Here is a 26012-nt window from a genome sequence, read left to right on the forward strand (position 1 = left end):
TTTTTTTCTTTTGGCTGCTCTTTTGGATATTATTCATTTTTTTAAGGGGGGGGAGGATTCATTCCAAATTATAAACTGATAAATACCTAATATCAGTCAAATTATAAACTGCATCTAAAAGGAGTAAATTTATCAAATTGAAAAATACATGATGAACACTTCACATGAGAACACTTCAATTACAATGAAACAAAAAACACTTAATAGTTTATTCGGTATGAAGAAAAAAGAAATGCCAGCTATTTTCTTAGGTATAAAATGAAAAGCTCATCCGTTTTAAATGTAATTAAATAAAATAATAAGCAGACTGAAGTAGCTCCAGGAAAATGTTGAGATTTTCCTCCTAGTTCGTCACTTTTAATCCAAGCAAAATGTTAGGACAGTAGGGTAAGAGATTCCATTTCTAGCAGACATATAGGAAATATCATGTTATTCTAGCAGACGTATAGGAAATATCATGTTATTCTACAACGCCCCCGTACAAACAGGTTGTGTGTGTACTTTCAAGTAATTGGGTTACCAGGCTCATTTAATACCGGTCCTATTAAGGACAAGTTTTTTCTGACGTAGATTTCTAGTTCATGATATACAAGTTTTTTTTTATGTTAAATCCGTGGTCATTCATCTGTAAGTTGATTAGTAGGTTTTTTTTTAAAAACTTGGCTATTCGTTTCATGGGTTTCATTAATAGAACGAGTAATGCATTTGAAAAGGGTAATTACTTCTTTAGTTTACGAGATTTGCGAATTTTTTTTTTGCGAAAAGATATTTGCGTAAAGGTATTGCGAAGGTTTGACATTGTGACTTGACCTAGCTTTACCTCGCCGATGTGATCTGTATAATACATAAGTAACGTTTGAAAAATATTGTCAATTTAAAAAGAAATGGCTGAACAGTGTTCTGAAGGGGAGGGGGGGCAGAGCGGGGGGACGGGCCCGCGGGGACAGTGACCGGTACGCCAGGTGCCCGTGGGGTGTCGGTTGGCCACGGGTGCATTTAACCGTTGAGTCAGGGGCACGAGGTTTACCCCTTTTTTTTCGAAAATCGGGCCCCCCTGTTTTAAAAAACCCAATTTCTTCTGATGCTAGGAGCCTGTGTGTCAACAATACAAAGAATAAGCTCAGATACTTAATAGATTTGACGTTTACAAGAGACATTGCTAGAAAGTATTCAATAGCTTAATTGAAAAGTAACGATAGAATAACATTGTGACTTGACCTAGCTTTACCTCGCCGATGTGATCTGTATAATACATAAGTAACGTTTGAAAAATATTGTCAATGGTTCATTTTTGAACCGAAACTATGCTTTTGTGACTGAAGATATACATTATAATCAGAGAAATTGTTTAAAAAATACGCTAAAAGATGGTTCCCGTGAAGCTATTGTAGTTTTCTATAAAAAATAAATGATTTTCAAAATCAAAGAAAATGGCCCCATCTTTAACAAATATAGCCTTAGCTAGTTAAAAATGCGCATAAATTCTTGATTTTCAATCTAATTTAACTTGTAGGAATAGGACTTCATTCAAACAAGTAAATCGGCTTTATTTAAAGTATATTAATTGCACAAAAAAGACTATTATTTTTCATTGTTTTTCCTTCCAGGTGCTAAGGTCTCCATCTCGCTTTCAGTTAGTTTTTTTCTAAGTATACGATAGTAACGATTATGCCATCTCCATACTTCATAGTAGCCATCATGTGTTATATAATGATCATCATCCAATTTAGGCTCCCGATCTAAAAAAAAAAAAAAACAATTCAAAATAGAAATAGATCTTAACTAACAATTGTTAGTGGTAGTGTTACAATTGTTACCATGTAGAACTACAGAATGATTTAAAACTGTATTAAAAGTTCAGAAACACATCTATACTATTTGCTAACAAACAGGGGTTCAGTTACATGGGGTCGGTGGTTGTTATAATACAAAAGTTCTATTTGGAATAGTGTTGTGAGATCCCCTACCACACCCCCAAAGGACTCCGACCCAAAGGACTTTGTAGTTTTCTATAAAAAATAAATGATTTTTCAAAATCAAAGACACAAGGGTTTAGTTAAATTTTCGTCTGAAAAAATAGGAGTTCACACTTAAAAAAGTTCTATTAAGAGCTATTTTTATGGAAATGATTCATTTTTGAACTAAAACTATGCTTTTCCGACTGAACATACACATTTGAATCAGAAAAGGTGAAAATGTACACATCTAAAACAGAAAAGTGTGTTTTGACTATATTTTCTATAATTTAGTCTGAAAAATAGGACTTCACACTTAAAAAGTTCTATTAAGAGCTTTTTTTTTCCGCTTTTATTTCAGCCAATTGTGTTTAACAAAAAAAATAATGGAATTATTTACTGATCTTCAGTTGTTGTGATTTTAAAAGTTCTGCTTTTGTTTCAGCCAATCGTGTATCTTCCCCAAAAAATACTTTTCAGACAATCAACTTCAGACTAACAAGAATTTTTTTTTTTTAACTGAAGTGGAAAATTTTGATATTATTTTGGGAAAATAGAATTGATCAATAACTTATTTCATTTTCATTAAGAAAATTCAGAATCAAAGTTGAACTTTTCTTCTTCCAGGAAAATATTTGGAACAGAACTTTAAATTTTTTCATCTCTTTGAGAAAAATCTGAATTGAAGTGGACAATTTTATATTATTTTAGGAAAATAGAATTGATCAATAACTTATTTCATTTTCATTGAGAAAATTCAGAATCGAAGTTGAACTTTTTAGTCTTCGCGATTTTTGTATTAATTAACCAGGAGTTTTGTAACAGCAAGCGAGCAAGCTATTAATTGGTTTTTAGAGTTTTTCGGTTACTATTGAGCCGTGTCGATCCTTACTTACAGTTCGTTACCACGAACACAATAAATTGTTTCAGCCAATCGTGTATCCCCCCCCAAAAATACTTTTCAGACAATCAACTTCAGACTAACCATAATTTTTTTTTTTTAACTGAAGTTGAAAATTTTTATATTATTTTGGGAAAATAGAATTGATCAATAACTTATTTAATTTCCATTCAGAAAATTAAGAATCGAAGTTGAAATTTTCTTATTCCAGGAAAATATTTGGAACAGAACTTTAAATTTTTTCATCTCTTTGAGAAAAATTTGAATTGAAGTGGAAAATTTTGATATTATTTTGGGAAAATAGAATTGATCAATAACTTATTTCATTTTCATTAAGAAAATTCAGAATCAAAGTTGAACTTTTCTTCTTCCAGGAAAATATTTGGAACAGAACTTTAAATTTTTTCATCTCTTTGAGAAAAATCTGAATTGAAGTGAAAAATTTTATATTATTTTAGGAAAATAGAATTGATCAATAACTTATTTCATTTTCATTGAGAAAATTCAGAATCAAAGTTGAACTTTTTAGTCTTCGCGATTTTTGTATTAACCAGGAGTTCTGTAAAAGCAAGCGAGCAAGCTATTAATTGGTTTTTAGAGTTTTTCGGTTACTATTGAGCCGTGTCGATCCTTACTTACAGTTCGTTACCACGAACACAATAAATTGTTTCAGCCAATCGTGTATCCCCCCCAAAAAATACTTTTCAGACAATCAACTTCAGACTAACCAGAATTTTTTTTTTAACTGAAGTGGAAAATTTTGATATTATTTTGGGAAAATAGAATTGATCAATAACTTATTTCATTTTCATTCAGAAAATTCAGAATCGAAGTTGAACTTTTCTTCTTCCGGGAAAATATTTGGAACAGAACTTTAAATTTTTTCATCTCTTTGAGAAAAATTTGAATTGAAGTGGAAAATTTTATATTATTTTAGGAAAATAGAATTGATCAATAACTTTTTTCATTTTCATTGAGAAAATTCAGAATCGAAGTTGAACTTTTTAGTCTTCGCGATTTTTTTGTATTAACCAGGAGTTTTGTAACAGCAAGCGAGCAAGCTATTAATTGGTTTTTAGAGTTTTGGTTACTATTGAGCCGTGTCGATCCTTATTCACAGTTCGTTACCACGAACACAATAAAAAAATAAATAAACAGGCATCATACCCACAAGCATATGCGAGTCAAATTTTATCTTACGTATCTGATAAAATAAAAATCAAAATTAAATTGCATTCACTACTTTTCGTTTAAACTAATGTGGTTTCAATAAAAAATTTGAAATTATCTCGTTTAAACTATTGAAGTTTCTATAAATTTAAGTTAAAAAGCTGCTCACCAAGTTTAGCGAAATAAAAGCGTCTATTTGCAGCATTCCCTTCATCTTCCAAATTGTAAGAAGGAACTGAATGTATATCATCCCATTCTTAAGGTATTTTATACCTTATATCTTGGAAATTAAGTCTCTCTCTTCTTATCAGATTCAAAGGCTTAATACCCACAAGCATATGCGGGTCAAATTTCATCTTAAAGTGCCAACGTATCTGATAGAATAATTTAAGTCTTATGATCAATTTCATAAAACCTATAATTTTCACATTTTTCTCCATTAAGCATCAATTACTTCAAGAAATTAATTCCACATTTTTGCAGATAGGAGCTTGAAACTTCCGAAGTAGGGATTATTGGTTTTTAGAGTTTCGGTAACTATTGAGTCGTGTCGCTCCTTACTTACAGTTCGTTAGCACAAACACAAAAATGTTATCACTCTTAACATTTAAATTGCAGTGATTTTCGCAAGTGCGTTTAGGTGTTAAATTCCAATTAATAGGCACGTAACGTATCTAAAACAGAAAAGTGTGTTTTGACTATATTTTCTATAATTTAGTCTGAAAAATAGGACTGTTCCAAGCCATTCATACTATACCTTAAATGCATTCAAATATTTTCTTGATCAAACATAGTCATGATCACATCAGATGGTTTTGTAGTGCAGTGAGCTGTTACTAGTAGTATTATTTTCAGTTTTTTTTTTTTGCAAGCCATTCATACTATACCTTAAATGCATTCAGATATTTTCTTAATCAAGCATATTTGTGTTTTTTTTTTTGCAAGCCATTCATACTATACCTTAAATGCATTCAGATATTTTCTTAATCAATCATAGTTGTGATGACAGTAACAAACAATAAAGAGTTTGTTACATGCTTAGAATTTTGTCATAATTTATTGAACGAAATGTCTCTGTTTATCCAGCAGGTGAATTCAAGGAAGAATTTGCTACTTACTTACAATTTTTTTCATAATTTCTTTAATGAAAATTTCTGTATTGTGTATCCCAGAGGTGACTTCAAGAAAGAATTTATTACTTAAAAATGAGCAAAAAGAACCTGAACTACTCTCCCACTCAAGAAACTGTAACAAATCTGCATCGCGAAATACCTGACCCACCCCGCCCCAACAGTCACCTCGAGATTACCTTAAATATAAAAAAGAGTTACATTAATAATTTGTTTAACAATTTACTAATAAAATAGATTAATTAATAATTTTAATTAAATTAGCTTCTCAGAATTTGAAATTGATTGCAAATTCGTCCTCTTCGGGGTAAAGTCGTAGTTCGGTGCTAAAATGGCAGAAAACAAGACTTTCCCCATGGCCCAATCTTAATGGTCACTTAAAAATTTGCACTTTACTGAAAAATTACAAATCAAAACGCTTTCTGAGTCTCATTACAAAAATGACTGGGTCTAATTAAAAAAAATGACCTTCCTTGCAAAAAAATAATTTATTCCTACAAAAGGATTTTCGTTCTTAGTTCGAAAAAAAAAAAAAAAAACACTTTTTCCACAAAATGAGTTTTTAAAAGAAAAGTAAAGAACTTCATTAAACAAAAAATTAGCAAAAAAAACATCAAATATAGTTGTGATCACAGTAACAAACAATAAAGAGTTTGTTACTTACTTAGAATTTTGTCATAATTTCTTGAACGAAATGTCTTTGTTTATCCAGCAGATGAATTCAAGAAAGAATTTGCTACTTACTTACAATTTTTTCATAATTTCTTTAATGAAAATTTCTGTATTTTGTATCCCAGAGGTGACTTCAAGAAAGAATTTATTACTTACAAATTAGCAAAAATAACATCAAATAATCTACCAATCTTGAAACTGTCACAAATCCGCATCGATAAATAAATGAAACCCCCCCCCCCCGCAGTCTAGTTGATATGCAATTAAAGATAACAAAAAGTGACATTACTTCTTTTTGAAATTGGGAAGCCTAAAATATAGTTATTAATAATTTTAAGTCAATTAGCTTCTCAGAATTTGAAATTGATTGCAAATTCGTCCTCTTCAGGGTAAAGTCGTAGTTCGGTGCTAAAATGGCAGAAAACAAGACTTCCCCCATGGCCCAATCTTAATGGTCACTTAAAAATTTGCACTTTACTGAAAAAATACAAATCAAAACGCTTTCTGAGTCTCATTACAAAAATGACTGGGTCTCATTACAAAAAATTACATTCCTTGAAAAAAAATAATTTATTCCCAAAAAAGTATTTTAGTTCTTATTTAGAAAAAAAAAAAAACACTTTTTCCACAAAATGAGTTTTTCAAAGAAAAGTAAAGAACTCCATTAAACAAAAAATTAGCAAAAATAACATCAAATAATCTACCAATCGTGAAACTGTCACAAAACCGCATCGATAAATAAATTAAACCCAAAATGAACATACATTTTTTTTTTGAAGGAGGAGGGAGGGATTTTTCCGTGGAGATGGGGCAAGATTTACTGGAATTATTTAGAAAACGATAATACAATAAATTAAAAAAACTGTCACAAATCCGCATCGATAAATAAATGAAACCCAAAATGAACATACTTTTTTTTTTGAAGGAGGAGGGATGGATTTTTCCGTGGAGATGGGGATAGATTTACTGGCATTATTTAGAAAACGATAATACAATAAATTAAAAAAACTGTAAAAAATACGCATCGATAAATAAATTAAACCCAAAATGAACATACATTTTTTTTTTTTTTTTTTTGAAGGGGAGGAGGGATTTTTCCGTGGAGATGGGGCTAGATTTACTGGCATTATTTAGAAAACGATAATACAATAAATTAAAAAAAGTTTTTTCAACTAAAATTAAGGAGCAAAATTAAAAAACTTAAAACGCAGAGAATTCTTCCGGAGACGCAGGAGGGAGGGCGGTCGACAGGCTAAAGTATGTCCCGTGAAGTTATTGATATATATAATGGAATTATTTATAACACTATACTAAAATCAAAAAAAAAAAGTTATTTAAAATAAAAGAAAGTATAAAAATTAAAACTTAAAACGACGAGACTTATTACGTATACGAAGGAGGGAGGGGGGTCGACAGGCTAAAGTATGTCCCAGGACGGTCTTTTGACGTAACTACCTCCAGTCCTTCTCCAAATTCTTGTAACAAAATCTACGTGTTAGAGTGATAATATTCTTAATGGCTTGTTAGCTCAGTTGGTTAGAACGTCATGCTAATAACGCGAAGGTCGAGGGTTCGATCCCCTCACGAGCCATAGTTTTGACCTTCGTATGGTAACTCCATAATTTATTTTACGTATATATTTTATATCAACATGCAAAGTCGACATAGCTTTATTTCATTTTTTAAGGTTCATTTAGACGAGGTAACGTGCGCGCACGTAACCTCGTCTAAATGAACCTTAAAAAATGAAATAAAGCTATGTCGACTTTGCATGTTGATATAAAATATATCCGTAAAATAACTTATGGAGTTACCATACGAAGGTCAAAACTATGGCTCGTGAGGGGATCGAACCCTCGACCTTCGCGTTATTAGCATGACGTTCTAACCAACTGAGCTAACAAGCCATTAAGAATATTATCACTCTAACACTTAGATTTTGTTAAAAGAATTTGGAGAAGGACTGGAGGTAGGTACTTCAAAATACCTTCCTGGGACATACTTTTGCCTGTAGACCCCCCTCCCTCCTTCGTATACGTAATAATTCTCTTCGTTTTAAGTTTTAATTTTGCTCCTTACTTTCAGTTTAAAAAACTTTTTTTAATTTATTGTATTATCGTTTTATAAATAATGCCATTATATCTATCCCTACCGTCCCGGGACATACTTTAGCCTGTAGACCCCCCTCCCTCCTTCGTCTCCGTAATAAGTCTCTGCGTTTTAATTTTTTTAATTTTGCTCCTTACTTTCAGTTGAAAAAAATTTTTTTAATTTTTTTTATTATCGTTTTATAAATAAGGCCAGTAAATATAGCCCCAACACCACGTAAAAATCCCTCCCTCCCCCTTCAAAAAAAAAAAAAAAAAAAAAAAAATGTATGTTCATTTTGGTTTTAATTTATTTATTGATGCGGTTTTTGTACATTTTTTTTAATTTTTTGTTTTTTAGTTTTCTAAATAATTCCAGTAAATCTAGCCCCAGCTCCACGGAAAAATCCCTCCCTCCTACTTCAAAAAAAAAATGTATGTTCATTTTGGGTTTCATTTATTTATCGATGCGGATTTGTGACAGTTTTTTTAATTTATTGTATTATCGTTTTCTAAATAATGCCAGTAAATCTTGCCCCATCTCCACCGAAAAATCCCTCCCTCCTCCTTAAAAAAAAAAATGTATGTTCATTTTGGGTTTCATTTATTTATCGATGCGGATTTGTGACAGTTTCACGATTGGTAGATTATTTGATGTTATTTTTGCTAATTTTTTGTTTAATGAAGTTCTTTACTTTTCTTTGAAAAACTTATTTTGTGGAAAAATTGTTTTTTTTTTTTTAGAACTAAGAACGAAAATCCTTTTGTGGGAATAACTTATGTTTTTTCAAGGAAGGTCATTTTTTGTAATGATACCCAGTCATTTTTGTAATGAGACTCAGAAAGCGTTTTGATTTGTATTTTTTCAGTAAAGTGCAAATTTTTAAGTGACCATTAAGATTGGGCCATGGGAGAAGTCTTGTTTTCTGCCATTTTAGCACCGAACTACGACTTTACCCTGAAGAGGACGAATTTGCAATCAATTTCAAATTCTGAGAAGCTAATTGACTTAAAATTATTAATAACTATATTTTAGGCTTCCCAATTGCAAAAAGAAGTAATGTCACGTTTGGTTATCTGTAATTGCATATCAACTATAATGTGGGGAGGGGGTTTCATTTATTTATCGATGCGGATTTGTGACAGTTTCACGATTGGTAGATTATTTGATGTTATTTTTGCTAATTTGTAAGTAATAAATTCTTTCTTGAAGTCACCTCTGGGATACACAATACAGAAATTTTCATTAAAGAAATTATGAAAAAATTGTAAGTAAGTAGCAAATTCTTTCTTGAATTCATCTGCTGGATAAACAAAGACATTTCGTTCAAGAAATTATGACAAAATTCTAAGTAAGTAAAAAACTCTTTATTTTTTGTTACTGTTATCACAACTATATTTTATTTTATTTTTGCTAATTTTTTGTTTAATTAAGTTATTTACTTTTCTTTTAAAAACTTATTTTGTGGAAAAATTTTTTTTTTTTTTTTTCCGAACTAAGAACGAAAATCCTTTTGTGGGAATAACTTATGTTTTTGCAAGGAAGATCATTTTTTGTAATTAGACCCAGTCATTTTTTTAATGAGACTCAGAAAGCGTTTTGATTTGTATTTTTTCAGTAAAGTGCAAATTTTTAAGTGACCATTAAGATTGGGCCATGGGGAAATTCTTGTTTTCTGCCATTTTAGCACCGAACTACGACTTTACCCCGAAGAGGACGAATTTGCAATCAATTTCAAATTCTGAGAAGCTAATTGACTTAAAATTATTAATAACTATATTTTAGGCTTCCCAATTGCAAAAAGAAGTAATGTCTCGTTTGGTTATCTGTAATTGCAGATCGACTATACGGTGGGGGAGGGGGGTTTCATTTATTTATCGATGCAGATTTGTGACAGTTTCAAGATTGGTAGATTATTTGATGTTATTTTTGCTAATTTGTAAGTAATAAATTCTTTATTGAAGTCACCTCTGGGATACACAATACAGAAATTTTCATTAAAGAAATTATGAAAAAATTGTAAGTAAGTAGCAAATTCTTTCTTGAATTCATCTGCTGGATAAACAAAGACATTTCGTTCAATAAATTATGACAAAATTCTAAGTAAGTAACAAACTCTTTATTTTTTGTTACTGTGATCACAAATATGCTTTATTAATAAAATATCTTAATGAATTTAAGTTATAGTATGAATGGATTTAAAAAAAAAACAAACAAAAATGCATTATTAATAAAATATCTGAAACCAATTAATGTATATTATTAATGGCTTGCAAAAAAAAAAAACTGAAAAAAATAATAGTATTAAAAGCTAACTGCACTACAAAACCATCTGTGTGATCATGACTATGTTTGATCAAGAAAATATTTGAATGCATTTAAGGTATAGTATGAATGGCTTGGAACAGTCCTTTTTTTCAGACTAAACTATAGAAAATATAGTCAAAACACACTTTTCTGTTTTAGATACGTTACGTGCCTATTAATTGGAATTTAACACCTAAACGCACTTGCAAAAATCACTGCAATTTAAATGTTAAGAGTGATAACATTTTTGTGTTTGTGCTAACGAACTGTAAGTAAGGAGTGACACGACTCAATAGTGACCGAAACTCTAAAAACCAATAACCCTACTTCGGAAGTTTCAAGCTCTTATCTGCAAAAATGTGGAATTAATTTCTTGAAGTAATTGATGCTTAATGGAGAAAAAGGTGAAAATTATAGGTTTTATGAAATTGATCATAAGACTTAAATTATTCTATCAGATACGTTTGCACTTTAAGATGAAATTTGACTCGTATATGCTTGTGGGTATTAAGCGTTTGAATCTGATAAGAAAAGAGAGACTTAATTTCCAAGATATAAGGTAAATACCTTAAGAATGGGATGATATACATTCAGTTCCTTCTTACAATTTGGAACATGAAGGGGAATGCTGCAAATAGACGCTTTTATTTCGCTAAACTTGGTGAGCAGCTTTTTAACTTAAATTTATAGAAACTTCAATAGTTTAAACGAGATAATTTCAAATTTTTTATTGAAACCACATTAGTTTAAACGAAAAGTAGTGAATGCAATTTAATTTTGATTTTTATTTTATCAGATACGTAAGATAAAATTTGACTCGCATATGCTTGTGGGTATGATGCCTGTTTATTTATTTTTTTATTGTGTTCGTGGTAACGAACTGTGAATAAGGATCGACACGGCTCAATAGTAACCAAAACTCTAAAAACCAATTAATAGCTTGCTCGCTTGCTGTTACAAAACTCCTGGTTAATACAAAAAAATCGCGAAGACTAAAAAGTTCAACTTCGATTCTGAATTTTCTCAATGAAAATGAAAAAAGTTATTGATCAATTCTATTTTCCTAAAATAATATAAAATTTTCCACTTCAATTCAAATTTTTCTCAAAGAGATGAAAAAATTTAAAGTTCTGTTCCAAATATTTTCCTGGAAGAAGAAAAGTTCAACTTCGATTCTGAATTTTCTGAATGAAAATGAAATAAGTTATTGATCAATTCTATTTTCCCAAAATAATATCAAAATTTTCCACTTCAGTTAAAAAAAAAAAATTCTGGTTAGTCTGAAGTTGATTGTCTGAAAAGTATTTTTTGGGGGGGATACACGATTGGCTGAAACAATTTATTGTGTTCGTGGTAACGAACTGTAAGTAAGGATCGACACGGCTCAATAGTAACCGAAAAACTCTAAAAACCAATTAATAGCTTGCTCGCTTGCTTTTACAGAACTCCTGGTTAATACAAAAATCGCGAACACTAAAAAGTTCAACTTTGATTCTGAATTTTCTCAATGAAAATGAAATAAGTTATTGATCAATTCTATTTTCCTAAAATAATATAAAATTTTCCACTTCAATTCAGATTTTTCTCAAAGAGATGAAAAAATTTAAAGTTCTGTTCCAAATATTTTCCTGGAAAAAGAAAAGTTCAACTTTGATTCTGAATTTTCTTAATGAAATGAAATAAGTTATTGATCAATTCTATTTTCCCAAAATAATATCAAAATTTTCCACTTCAATTCAAATTTTTCTCAAAGAGATGAAAAAATTTAAAGTTCTGTTCCAAATATTTTCCTGGAAGAAGAAAAGGTTCAACTTCGATTCTGAATTTTCTGAATGAAAATGAAATAAGTTATTGATCAATTCTATTTTCCCAAAATAATATCAAAATTTTCCACTTCAGTTAAAAAAAAAAATCTGGTTAGTCTGAAGTTGATTGTCTGAAAAGTATTTTTTGGAGGAGATACACGATTGGCTGAAACAATTTATTGTGTTCGTGGTAACGAACTGTAAGTAAGGATCGACACGGCTCAATAGTAACCGAAAAACTCTAAAAACCAATTAATAGCTTGCTCGCTTGCTGTTACAAAACTCCTGGTTAATACAAAAATCGCGAAGACTAAAAAAGTTCAACTTCGATTCTGAATTTTCTCAATGAAAATGAAATAAGTTATTGATCAATTCTATTTTCCAAAAATAATATAAAATTTTCCACTTCAATTCAGATTTTTCTCAAAGAGATGAAAAAATTTAAAGTTCTGTTCCAAATATTTTCCTGGAAGAAGAAAAGTTCAACTTTGATTCTGAATTTTCTTAATGAAAATGAAATAATTTATTTATCAATTCTATTTTCCCAAAATAATATCAAAATTTTCCACTTCAGTTAAAAAAAAAAAATTCTTGTTAGTCTGAAGTTGATTGTCTGAAAAGTATTTTTTGGGGAAGATACACGATTGGCTGAAACAAAAGCAGAACTTTTAAAATCACAACAACTGAAGATCAGTAAATAATTCCATTATTTTTTTTGTTAAACACAATTGGCTGAAATAAAAGCGGAAAAAAAAAGCTCTTAATAGAACTTTTTAAGTGTGAAGTCCTATTTTTCAGACTAAATTATAGGAAATATAGTCAAAACACACTTTTCTGTTTTAGATGTGTACATTTTCACCTTTTCTGATTCAAATGTGTATGTTCAGTTGGAAAAGCATAGTTTTAGTTCAAAAATGAATCATTTCCATAAAAATAGCTCTTAATAGAACTTTTTTAAGTGTGAACTCCTATTTTTTCAGACGAAAATTTAACTAAACCCTCGTGTCTTTGATTTTGAAAAATCATTTATTTTTTATATAAAACTACAAAGTCCTTTGGGTCGGAGTCCTTTGGGGGTGTGGTAGGGGATCTCACAACACTATTCCAAATAGAACTTTTGTATTATAACAACCACCGACCCCATGTAACTGAACCCCTGTTTGTTAGCAAATAGTATAGATGTGTTTCTGAACTTTTAATAAAGTTTTAAATCATTATGTATTTCTACATGGTAACAATTGTAACAATACCACTAACAATTGTTATTTAATAGATAGTACTATTTTGAATTTTTTTTGTTGGTTTTTTTTAGATAGGGAGCCTAAATTGGATGATGATCATTATATAAATCATGATGGATATTATGAAGTATGGAGATGGCATAACCGTTACTATCGTATACTTAGAAAAAAAATAACTGAAAGCGAGATGGAGACCTTAGCACCTGGAAGGAAAAACAATGAAAAATAATAGTCTTTTTTGTGCAATTAATATACTTTAAATAAAGCCGATTTACTTGTTTGAATGAAGTCCTATTCCTACTAGTTAAGTTAGATTGAAAATCAAGAATTTATGCGCATTTTTAACTAGCTAAGACTATATTTGTTAAAGATGGGGCCATTTTCTTTGATTTTGAAAATCATTTATTTTTTATAGAAAACTACAATAGCTTCACGGGAATCATCTTTTAGCGTATTTTTAAACAATTTCTCTGATTATAATGTATATCTTCAGTCACAAAAGCATAGTTTCGGTTCAAAAATGAACCATTGACAATATTTTTCAAACGTTACTTATGTATTATACAGATCACATCGGCGAGGTAAAGCTAGGTCAAGTCACAATGTTATTCTATCGTTACTTTTCAATTAAGCTATTGAATACTTTCTAGCAATGTCTCTTGTAAACGTCAAATCTATTAAGTATCTGAGCTTATTCTTTGTATTGTTGACACAAATGTTCCAAGCCTCAGAAGAAAAAGGGATTTTGAAAACAGGGGGCCCGATTTTCGAAAAAAAAGGGATACCCCCCGTGCAACTGAATCCCCTTGTAACTGAACCCGTGTACAACCGAAACCCCCCGTGCAACTGTATCCCCTTTAACTGAACCCTCGTGCAAGTCACCCCTCTATGCAACCCATCCCCCTCAGAACACTTTTCAGCCATTTCTTTTTAAATTGACAATATTTTTCAAACGTTACTTATGTATTATACAGACCACATCGGCGAGGTAAAGCTAGGTCAAGTCACAATGTCAAACCTTCGCAATACCTTTACGCAAATATCTTTTCGCAAAAAAAAATTCGCAAATCTCGTAAACTAAAGAAGTAATTACCCTTTTAAAATGCATTACTCTTTCTATTAATGAAACCCATGAAACTAATAGCCAAGTTTTTAAAAAAAAAAACCTACTAATCAACTTACAGATGAATGACCACGGATTTAACATAAAAAAAAAACTTGTATATCATGAACTAGAAATCTACGTCAGAAAAAACTTGTCCTTAATAGGACCGGTATTAAATGAGCCTGGTAACCCAATTACTTGAAAGTAGAAAAACCTGTTTGTACGGGGGCGTTGTAGAATAACATGATATTTCCTATACGTCTGCTAGAATAACATGATATTTCCTATACGTCTGCTAGAAATGGAATCTCTTACCCTACTTAGGACACTTAGTATCAGTTATTGCTTTTTTGATTTTGAGTTTAAGCTTTGATTTCCAAATGCTCTCAAAAATTACCAAATTTAAGAAAGTCGCAACAATAAGTCACCTGTGGTCAGCATACTCAAAGACTCCTCTTTGATCCCCACCCAGGCTCAAAGCTTCTGCTATGGTCATTTCCATGGAAATCTCCAAAGAGTTTCTTTTTAAAATAGCTTTCAAGCGTAGTTAGGGCTATTTAGCCTTTTTTGATTTTCTTCAAAGCTATGAAAAAAGTGTTATAATATTCCAAATGTTACACTTATTATATTTGTCCATATTTTTGGTAATCATTTGTGGGGTGATCGAATTTTTTAAACAACTGACGTAAGAACAGTGAAGCATCTAGTACCTGTGGTTATATGACTCTCCAAGACTCCTCCTTGAGCCTCCCAAATTGAAAGCTTTTATTTTGACCTGGCCTTTCAATGTAACTTGGGCACTGGACCAAGGGCGCCATTGTCACTCGAGCGCAACGGTAGGTGGTGATGTCGATAATGCTTTCGTCACACCAATTCGTTTTAATGTGAATCCGCCTGGTACTTATGAATGAATGTTTTCAAAGTAAACCCGTTTCATCAATAAGAAAAAACGGGTTGGACGCATATGTCCCTTTCCCTTCGGACAATAAAACCATGCAAGTGCTGTATCAAGTATAACTCACGAAAATCTTAATTTCACGAAAATCAAAACTCACGAAAATCTTAAACGAAAATCACGTTAATTTTTGTCAACTTTTCAACTTTTTGGAATCCCTGCTTTCAATAAAAAAAATCAAGGTACTATCACTTAAATATAAAAACTCCCTATCCCCCCCTCTGGATACCATCTTGATAGGATACCGTCTCTGATTTAAACTAAAAAAAAAAAAATTAACTTATTGGCACCCCTGCTTTCAAAAAAAAATCGAGGTATTATTATTTAAATATGATAGCTCACTACACCCCCCCCCTCTTGATGCCACATTGATAGGATGCCGTATGTGCTTTAAATAAAAAAAAAAAACTTTTTGGGATCCCTGCTTTCAATAAAAAAAAATTTCGAGATATTATCATTTAAATGTAATACCTGCCTGGCCCCCCCCCCCCTCTGAATACCACCTTGATAGGATATCGTCTCAGCTTTTATTAGAAAAATAATTTACTTAGTAATTAACTAGGTCACTATATGGTTCAAACAAACACGCAAAATAACGTTAAACAGCTTAGTGTTCCTTGAAAAAAAATTGAGGGAATGAGTAAAGGGATACAAATACAACAACAAAAATGTCAAAATTATTTAGATATACCTAATAGTATTGGAAAACTGAGTCATAGATTCTTCGTGGCATTCAATAACATCCAAAGAAACTAATTAAAAGGGAACACACACAAAAGCCAAATTAGGCCAGTAGTCTATGAGAAATCGCAAAATACCAAAGACAATGAACAAGTCCTAATGGGGGGCCTTGGGCCTATCAAAATATTTCAATGGTTTCCCTGGGAATTTGATATAATTTTCTTCTGTCTCCACTTTAAATGAAAAAAATAATTATCTTTTTGAGATCCCTGCTTTCAAAAAAAAAATGAGGTATTATCATTTGAAAATGATAGCTCCCTATCCCCCGCCTATACGCAATAATTTACAATTTATTTATGAATCATATTTTTGGGGTAACTTCCGGTTCGAGCTTTAATTCCCTAACCTTGTACGTCTACATAGCTTAGTCTATAGCTAAATTTTTTCTCAATAGAACGGTTTTTTTTTGGGGGGGGGGAGTAAAAATGTTTCAGAAGGAAGATTGTATTTTCTATCAGGCGTTCAACAATTGAGTATTAAACATTAAGAAAATCTTATCTAAAAACAGCAAAAAAAAAATCTGTAAACTTACAATTCAGCTGTAGAAACAATCTGTCGGCTGTCAATTTCAAAATCCAACTGAAGGCTGAAGCTGTGCAGTAGTGAATGCGTTCTATAATTCTAATCAACTTGAAAATAAAGTTCTTTACTACGAATGATGTAAGAAATAGCGATTGGGAAACTGCATTCGAAATGAAGAGAGTAGTGATGAATTATGATATGCAAAGTAATATTTGGCAGGGAAAGTCACTGGTGATAAATCGCTAGGGGTGGCACAGTGATTCCGGGATTTTCGGGGATTTGGGGAACCAATTTTTTTTTTCGGGGAAATACCCAAAAATTCGGGGATAGTGCAACTCCTGCTTGATTTCTAATCAGGAAAATCGAAATACTAAACCACACGAGAAGGAAAAGCTCCGACTTTGCGGTTGACGCAATAAAGAATTGCCGCAAAATTAATTTAAAGTCGACCGAATGCCGCCGCCTTTGCCAGTGGCGGTGCGCCTGCGGCGTGCCAGCGGCGTTACGAAACTTCAGCGGCGTTCGACGGGGCCTCTCGTCGGCGGCGTTGGGTCGATCCGCCGGCGCGGTGCCGGGGTCTATCTGTATTCAAGAATGTCCGTGCCCTCACGGTACAGCTATTTTTACATAAGAGTTTCCTTGGTCTTGAGACTTTCATATGCAAATATATACGTGCTTTTTAAAGTTAGAAAACATAATATTTGAGAGAAACGCAAATCTTATCGAAAAACTGCATCTTTACATACAAGATTACGAATGACGTCCTAAATCAAAAGTTACAACCATGGCTGTAGTCACGTTAAAACGTGATGCATAGTATATAAAAAGTTATTACTTTTGAAAGGCCGGAGTTTACTTGGAATCTTAAATTTGGAAAGTCTCATAACACTAAGATTTAGCCTAACGCAGTTGATTAGCGGACTATGAGCATACAATTTCGTTTACAAAAAAAAATTGAAATTGAAATTAAAAAAAAATTAAATTTAAAGTTCTATGTTCATAAAACTATGTTAAAAAAAACGTCACTAGAAACATTATTTTTCGAATTGAAAAAATCGCGACTGATATTTTTACAACATCTTCGTTTTGTGCTTTTAAAATATCACAGGTGGTTTTCTTTGCTATAAGTATATTTTAGTTTATTTTAAGACATGAAAAAAAAGTTGAAAATTTTCAGTTCAATAAAAAAAAGTAAGTAAAATAAACGTCACTACAAACAATATTTTTCTAATAGAAAAATTACGACTGACATATTTATATCATCCTCATTATGTACTTTTAAAATATCACAGATGATCTTTTTGCAACAAGTATATTGTCTGTGAGCTTTAAGACATGGAAAAAAGTTGAAAAAAATATGTCAAAAAAAAGTTACCCCCCCCCCTCTCCGAGGGGTATGGAGCTCTGTCATGTTCATTATGATACTATCTCCTTTTCTCCTTCATTAATTTAAAAAAAAATCCGAAAAATACATTTTTCAAAGAAAAGTAAAGGCCATTTTAAACTCAAGCTCAGCAGGTATAAATACCTGTTAAAATTCAAATTCAAAACGACAAGAAATTACTATTAAAGAATAAATGAAACCCAAAACGAACATAAATTAAATAAACAATCATAACAAAAACATACAAGAAGTAATAATATAAATGAATAAATAGATATTAAATCGAGTAATTCTTAGATTGAATATGAAAATCCAGCTTAAAACGAAAAAAAAAAACACATAAATTACTACAAACAAGAGTTTGGGTATCGCTCCTTCTCTCACTGTAAAAGTATAAAGCCTACTACTTCATTTGTGCTTTACTAAAAACAAATCTTATTACAAATATTTTCTTTTGTAGCCTACATAATATTGAAAATAAACATTAAAATTTTAGTAAAATTTTTAACTGATGAGCTTTCAGCAATTAATATCGATATTCATTAAATATTCAGTTTAATTTATTAGTTCTTTCTAAAATTGTTCAAGACAAATATAGTTTCACTACAAACAAGAGTTCGGATATACTGCCCCCTTCCTTAACTGTAAAAACCAAAAACCTACTGCGTCATTGGCGCTTCACTGAAAACGAATTATGTTACAAATATTTTATTTTCCAGTTCTTACAGCATTGAAAATAAAAATAAAACTACATTGAAATGAATTCTTGAACTGATGGATCTTTCAACAATTAATATCATTATATATCCAATATTCAATTTGATGTTGTTTATACTTTCCAAGACTGTTCAAGACACATATAGTATTCAGTAAAGTGCCAATGACGCAAGCTTGACGCAATGACGTTTCAAACTTGATTTTCATATTCAATTTAAGTTTCACTTGTTTCAAGATTTATTTATTCATTTACGTTAATATCTATTGTATGTTTGTTTGCATTGATTGTTTATTTCATTTCGTTTTGAGTTTCATTTATACTTCAATAGCAAAATATTTTTTTTTCGTTTTAAGCTTGATTTTCATATTCAATCGAAGCATTACTCGCGTTAAGATCTATTTATTCATTTATATTATTACTTTTTGTATTTTTTTGCTATGATTGTTTATTTAGTTTCTGTTCGTTTTGGGTTTCACTTATTCTTTAATGGTAATTTCTGGTCGTTTTGAGTTTGAATTTTAACAGGTATTTGTATCTGCTGATTAGTTTTATCTGCTTAAGTTGAAAATGGTCTTTACTTTTCTTTAATAACTTCTTTTTTGGAAAGTTTTTTCTTAATTAATTTTTGTTCGTTTTTGATTATAAAAAGTTTCAAGTTTTAAAAATTCTTTATTTCAAAATCAAACTTTTTTTAAAGATATCAAATGTTCATCAAAGTGTCAAAACTGGCATCAAAATAACAATACGAAAGTAAGAAATGGGTTTGTGTCAAACTCAGAGTTTTATTATCTGATGTTTGAACTATTTTTAACAAAATGGATATCTCAATATCTTTATTGGATGGGTTTGGGGAAAAAAGGGTGTGCGGGGGGTTGGGGCTAATTGCCCTTCGATCTTTTTTCACTCTGAGAAAATGAACTAGAACTTTTAATTTCCATTCAAATGAGCCGTCTCTGAAGTTTATGCGAGCATCCCTTTCATAAAAAGCATATACGGCCCAAGGACATAAGCTTACAATGCCTGCCCCTCGGGCCCCGGGGGGTTGTGTCGACACCGGAGTTTTCTTATCTTACCTTTGAACTATTCTTAAGAAATGGCTAAATCAAAATTTGTATCAGATGGGTATGGCGAAAAAGGGCGTGGGAGGGCTAGAGGCCCTCCAATCTCTTTTGACTCTTAAAAATTGAACAAGAACTTTCAATTTCCATTCAAATCAGCCCTCTCTAAAGTTTATACAAGCATCCCTTCCATAAGAACCATATATGCCCCCAGGGCATGACTTGCAACGCATGCCCCCGGGCCCTAGGGGGTTGATTCGACACCGGACTTCCGGTCCTGAAGAGTTGTTTCGACCCTGGATTTTTCTTTACATGATCTTTGAACCATTTTGAAAAAATGGCTCTCTCAAAGTTCTTATCGGATCAGTTTGAGGAAAATAGGGCGTGGAGAGGGAGGGGGATAGTTGCCCTCCGATCTCTATTGACTCTTAAAAAGTGAACAAGAACTTTCAATATCCAATCATATGATCCCTCTCCGAAGTTTATACGAGCATCACTTCCATAAGAACCATACATGCCCCCAGAGCATTATTTACAACGCCCGCCCCTGGGCTCTGGGGCGTTACTTCGACAGAGGAGTTTTTTGTCTGATCTTTGAACTATTTTTAACAAAATGGCTATCTCAAAATTTTCAACGAATGGGTTAGGAAAAAAAAGGCGTGGGGAGGGGGCTAGTTGCCCTCGGATCTCTTTTGACTTTTATAAAGTGAACATTATGGGCATAGATTATAACGCCTGCCCCCGAGCCCTGGGGGTTTGTGTAGCCACAAACCCCCAGATTGTGTAGTTTGTGTAAAGTTTTTTTCATCTGACTTTTGAACTATTTTCAGCAAAATGCCTATCTCGAAACTATTATCGAATACATTTGAGGAAAGGGGACGTGGTGGGCTAGTTGCCTCCAAGCTCTTTTGACCCTCAAAAACTGAACTAGAACTTTCAATTTCCAGTCAAATGAGCCCTCTCTAAAGTTTTTACGTGCATCCCTTCCATAAGAACCATATATACCTCCAGGGCATAACTTACAATGCCTACCCTGGGACCCTGGGGGGTTGTGTCGACCCCGGAGTTTTCATTATACGATTTTTAAACTATTTTAAAAAATGGCTATCTCAAAGTTCATTTCAGATGGGTTTGAGAAAAAAAGGGTATTGAGGGGGGGCTAGTTGCCCTCCGATATCTTTTGACTCTTTAACAGTGAACTAGAACTTTCAATCTCCAATCAAATGATCCCTCTCTTAAATTTTATACGAGCATCCCTTCCATAAGAACCATATATGCCCCAGGGCATAACTTTCAGCACCTGCCCCCGGGCCCTGGGGGCTTGTGTCAACACCGGAGTTTTTGTCTGAACTTTGAACTATTTTCAACAAAATGGCTATCTCAAATTTTTATGGGATGTATTTTGGGAAAAGGGGCGTGGGGGGGATAGTTGCCCCTTGATCTCTTTTGACTCTTAAATACTGAACTAGAACTTTCAATTTCCAATCAAATGAGTCCCCTCTTAAGTTTATACGAGTGTCCCTTTCATAACAGCTAATATGCCCCCAGGCATAACTTACAACGCTTACCCAAGGCCCTGAAGGATTGAGTCGAAACCGAAGTTTACGTTATATGATCTTTGAACCTTTTTGAAAAAAATGGCTCTCATAGTTCTTATTGAATAGGTTTGAGGAAAATAAGGCGTGGAGGGGAGGCGCTAGTTGCTCTCAAATCTCTTTTGACTCTTAAAAAGTGAACGAGAACTTTCAATTTCCAATCAAATGAGCCCTCTCCAAAGTTTATACAATCATCCCTTCCATAAGCACCATATATGCCCCCAGAGCAAAACTTACAACGCCGGCCCCGGGCCCTGAAGGGTTGCGTCGACACAAGATTTTTTCTTGTCTGACCTTTGAACTATTTTTAACGAAATGGCTATCTCAAAATTTTCATCGGATAGGTTTGGGGAAAAAAGATGTGTGGGGGGGGCGAGTTGCCCTCGGATATTTTTTACTCTTATAAAGTGAACTAGAACTTTCAATTTCCGATCAAATGAGCCCTCTCTAAAGTTTATGCGAGCCTACCTTTCAAAAAAGCCATACATGCCCTCAGGGCATGGGCCCTCAGGGCATGTATGGTTTCGATCTCTTCGACTCTTAAAAAGTGAACAACAACTTTCAATTTCCAATCAAATGAGCTCTCTATGAAGTTTATGCGAGCATCCCTTAAAAAAAACCATACATGCCCTCAGGTCATAACTAAGAACTCCTGCCCCCGGGCCCTGGGGGATTGTATCAACACTGAAGATTCTCTTATTTGACCTTTGAACTTTTTTCAACTAAATATCTATCTCAAAATTTTCATATGATGGGTTTGAAAAAAGGCATGGTGGGCCAGTTGCCTTCGGATGTCTTTTGACTTTTAAAAAGTGAACTCGAACTTACAACTTCCAATCATATGAGTCCTCTCTGAAGTTTATACGACCATCCCTTCCATAAGAACCATATATGCCCCCAGGGCAAAACTTACGACGCCCACCCCCGGGCCCTGGGGGTTTTGTCGGCACCTGAGTTTTTATTATCTGACATTTGAAATATTTTGAACAAAATGGATACCTCAAAATGTTTATCGGATGTATTTGGGGAAAAGGGACGTGAGGGAGGGGGGCTAGTTTCCCTCCAATCACTTTTGACTCTCAAAAACGGAACTATAACTTTCAATTTCCATTCAAATCGGCCCTCTCTGAAATTTTTAAGAGCATGCCTTCCATAAGAGCCATATATTCCCCCAGGGAATAATTTCAAACACCTGCCCACGGGCCCTGTGGGGTTGTACCGACCCAGAGTTTTCGTTATATGATCTTTGAACTATTTTAAGAAAATGGTTATCTCAAAGTTCTTATCGGAAGGGTTTGAGTAAAAAGGGCGTGGAGCGGGAGGATAGATGCCCTCCCACCTTTTTTGACTCTTAAAAAGTGAATACAACTTTCAATTTCAAATCAAATGAACCCTCTTTTAAGATAATAGCAGTATCTATTATATGAGAACAATGTATGCCTACAGAGTATAGCTTACAAAATCTGCCCAGGGCCCTGGGGGTTGTGTCAACCCCGGTGTTTTTGTTATATGAGGTTTAAACAATTTTTAACAAAATAACAGTCTCAAAATTTTTATCGGATCCAACTGGGGAAAAACGGCTCGGGGGGGGGCTGGTTACCCTCCGAACTCTTTTGACTCTTAAAAAGTGAACTAGAACTTTCAAATTCCCATCAAATGAGCCCTCTCTGAAGTTTATGCGAGCATTCCTTCCATAAGAACCTTATATGTCCCCGGGGCATAACTTACAATGCTTGCCCCCGGGTCTTTGAGGCTTGAGTAGACACCGGAGTTTTTGTTATATTATCTAATACAATATTTAATAAAATGGTTATATCAAATTTTGTATCGGATGCATTTGGGAAAAATAGGACGTGGGAAGGCTCTTTACCTTCCGATCACTTTGGACTCTTAAAAAGGGCACTAGAACTCTCCTTTTCCCATCGAATTAGACCCCTCTGAAGTTTATGCGACGACTCCTTCCATATGAAGTGCCTCTGGGAAAAAAATAATAAATACATAATAATAATAAAACATTGGAGCCGCATGGCCTTTACAATAGGCAACGCTATAGCGTTGCCTCTGCCAACCAAAAAAATATATTTTAAAATGGGGGTATGAACCTTGTCACACTCATAATACGTGTTCTACTATTATTCATGTTAAGGCTTGGGTTCAATAATAACCCATGGACCAAATACAAAAGTTTAAGAAAAACTAGAAGGAAGAGGTGTTTTTTTTAAACTAATGATTATATATGATGTCTAAACCAATAAAATCGAGTACATGCTCTTTTTTTAACCGTCCCCTGAATGGTCCAGGTTCAAAATATTCCACTTACTGAATTCAATAGCTCAATAAAGGATAATAGTTTGCAATTACTTTAAAACTATACATACAATTTACTAACTAAAGGGGACTGTAAATGAGATTTGATAAATCGAAACTGTATAAGAAACAGTCCCCATCCACCAAGCATACAATGTAAAATATATCACTTACCTCTTGTTTATTGCAATCCTCATCACAATTCCTTTTAATGGAAGTGTTGATAGATAGACTTTGATTCATCTACTGAATATAAGCTAGACCAGCATTCTTTTATATCAAAATATTTGCTTTAGATAATACCCTAAGGCCGCTTTGAAATCATGGCATTTTTACATAAAAAATGTATTTCCAAGAATTCCTTATTGTCCCGCAAGAAGAATAAGACTATGTGTATCTTAGGAATGATGGCATATAGGCCTGCTTGGAATAATGGCATTGTTTCAGAAAGAATAATTGTTTCCGAAAAAATGCTAGATATCGTAGAGGGACTAGCAACTCCAATAGCACATTGGTATATGTGTGTCGTCGGAATGATTGGCTATGTTTGTCATCGGAATGAAGGGATATTTGCGTCGTCGGAGTGATTGGCAATGTGTGTCGTCTGAATGAATGGCTATGTGTGTGCTCGGAGTAATGGGATATGTGTGTGCTTGGAAGGATAGGATATGTGTGTGCTCGGAATGTATTGCTATGTGTGTGCTCGGAGTGATGTGGTATGTGTGTGCTGGGAATGATGGGATATGTGTATGCTCGGAATGATTGGCTATGCGTGCTCGGAACTGTACAATACCACTTGCTTTCCTGCAACCTTATAAATTACTAAATTCTTCCTTCGAGCTTCCTTCTCGAGAATTCGTATACAGGAATCCTGGAGTGTAATCAGTTTCTCTGTGTTTTAGACTCTAGTTTTTACTGAAGATATTTCCGATTTTATTACCGTCATTTCAACTCTTAATTCGTTTGACAGATGTTGTATTGCCCTTCATGCTGTGTTCTGAGCTTCTTGCAGGCTATTCAGCTTCGAATACATTGCTTGTAACTTTTTGAATAATACCTGAATCGATGCTAAAATAACTTACATCATCTCGTAGCCTAGTAAATAAGCAAAAACAGAAACTTACTCGCAAGGGGTGTATATTTCTGACCCCTGTTTGTTTCGCACGTTTACTTTTTCTCAGGTGGGATATCTGTCCGAATATCCATAAATCACACTTTTTTGCGCAGTTCTTTCGACGGAAAATACTTAAGTCTTTATCGCCCATACCGAGCTTATCACTCGCTGATAATTTGGTTTAAATATATAAATATAGTATGACAAAACCAAGAGGATGGCCCGAAAAAAGAAAAATTCATAACTGCTAAAAAATAATTGGTCATTAGAACAAACAATTTTTTTTCCAACTACTAGGACCATGAGACGTAACAAGACCAAGAGGCCAATTTGAAAACGTAATTTCATAACTGCTGCAAATAAACCATCTGGACCATCAAACCTAATAAGGCCAGTCCAAAAATCCAATGAAAAGGCCATGAAGACAATATATAGGGTAATAGTGAGCAAAAAAGAAGCAAAAAGAAATATAAGTTTAGACGACACAGAACAACAAAGATTCGACAAATCCCAAATGGAAATTAATCTCAAAAACAAATTTAGTTAGAAGACAATCAAAATTAAAAACCACAACCAATCAAAGATATAAATGAGATAGCAATTTTTCTTTTAGTTTATAATTGTCTATAAACAACTGTTACTATTTTGGCACATCCCCTTTAAAATTAGATTGAAAAAATTAAAACTATAATGAGTAATATATGAAGGAACCAAAGGTTTTCAATTGATGGTGCTTTTAAAACTTGATTTCTCCAAAGCTATTAAAGGTTTGACGAAACAAGCCGAAAAACAGGAATTTTTAATTGTACGGTACGCCGTTTTAACAACAAAATGTTTTGTGCAACGACCTGGACCATTAAACACGACCAGACCAAGAGGGTGACCCAGAAAAGATGAATTCACAATTTCGGAATATGAATAATCTAAACCATTAAATGTGACATGACCAGTTCAAACAACTACAGCAAACGCAGTGATAATATTGTTTTAAGTTTTTTAAATACTAAGTTTTTCTTCCGAAAATAGCAGTAGTTTCTTAGCAAGAAGCTAGTAAAAAGAAAACCACTTTGTCAGTTCTTTTACCCAACCCACTTTTCAAAGTAACATTGCAAATATCAACATTTTGTTTTATATGCTTTGCTTTAGCTTTTAACATGATTCCAGCCATCATTTTAACTTATGATGAATGGAGTCACTCGTCATCTTATATACAAAGATGCAGTGTTTCGATAAAACTTGCATTT

General features: G+C 32.9%; 1 protein-coding gene across 1 annotated transcript in view; it reads right to left on the reverse strand.

Moving 5' to 3' along the window:
• Window positions 1-23915, reverse strand: part of LOC148948730 (uncharacterized) — a 149002-nt gene extending 125087 nt beyond the window's left edge. Inside the window, exon 1 of the mRNA XM_089095003.1 lies at window positions 23829-23915. Within this exon, the coding sequence (XP_088951129.1) occupies window positions 23829-23897 (69 nt within the window). The 5' untranslated portion in view covers window positions 23898-23915. The remainder of the gene's footprint in view (window positions 1-23828) is intronic.
• Between the last annotated feature and the right edge of the window lie 2097 nt (window positions 23916-26012).

Source organism: Artemia sp. Qi Xiang Cuo, chromosome 9 (assembly GCF_049724085.1).
Source record: "Artemia sp. Qi Xiang Cuo chromosome 9, ASM4972408v1, whole genome shotgun sequence".
NCBI classification, from domain to species: domain Eukaryota; kingdom Metazoa; phylum Arthropoda; class Branchiopoda; order Anostraca; family Artemiidae; genus Artemia; species Artemia sp. Qi Xiang Cuo.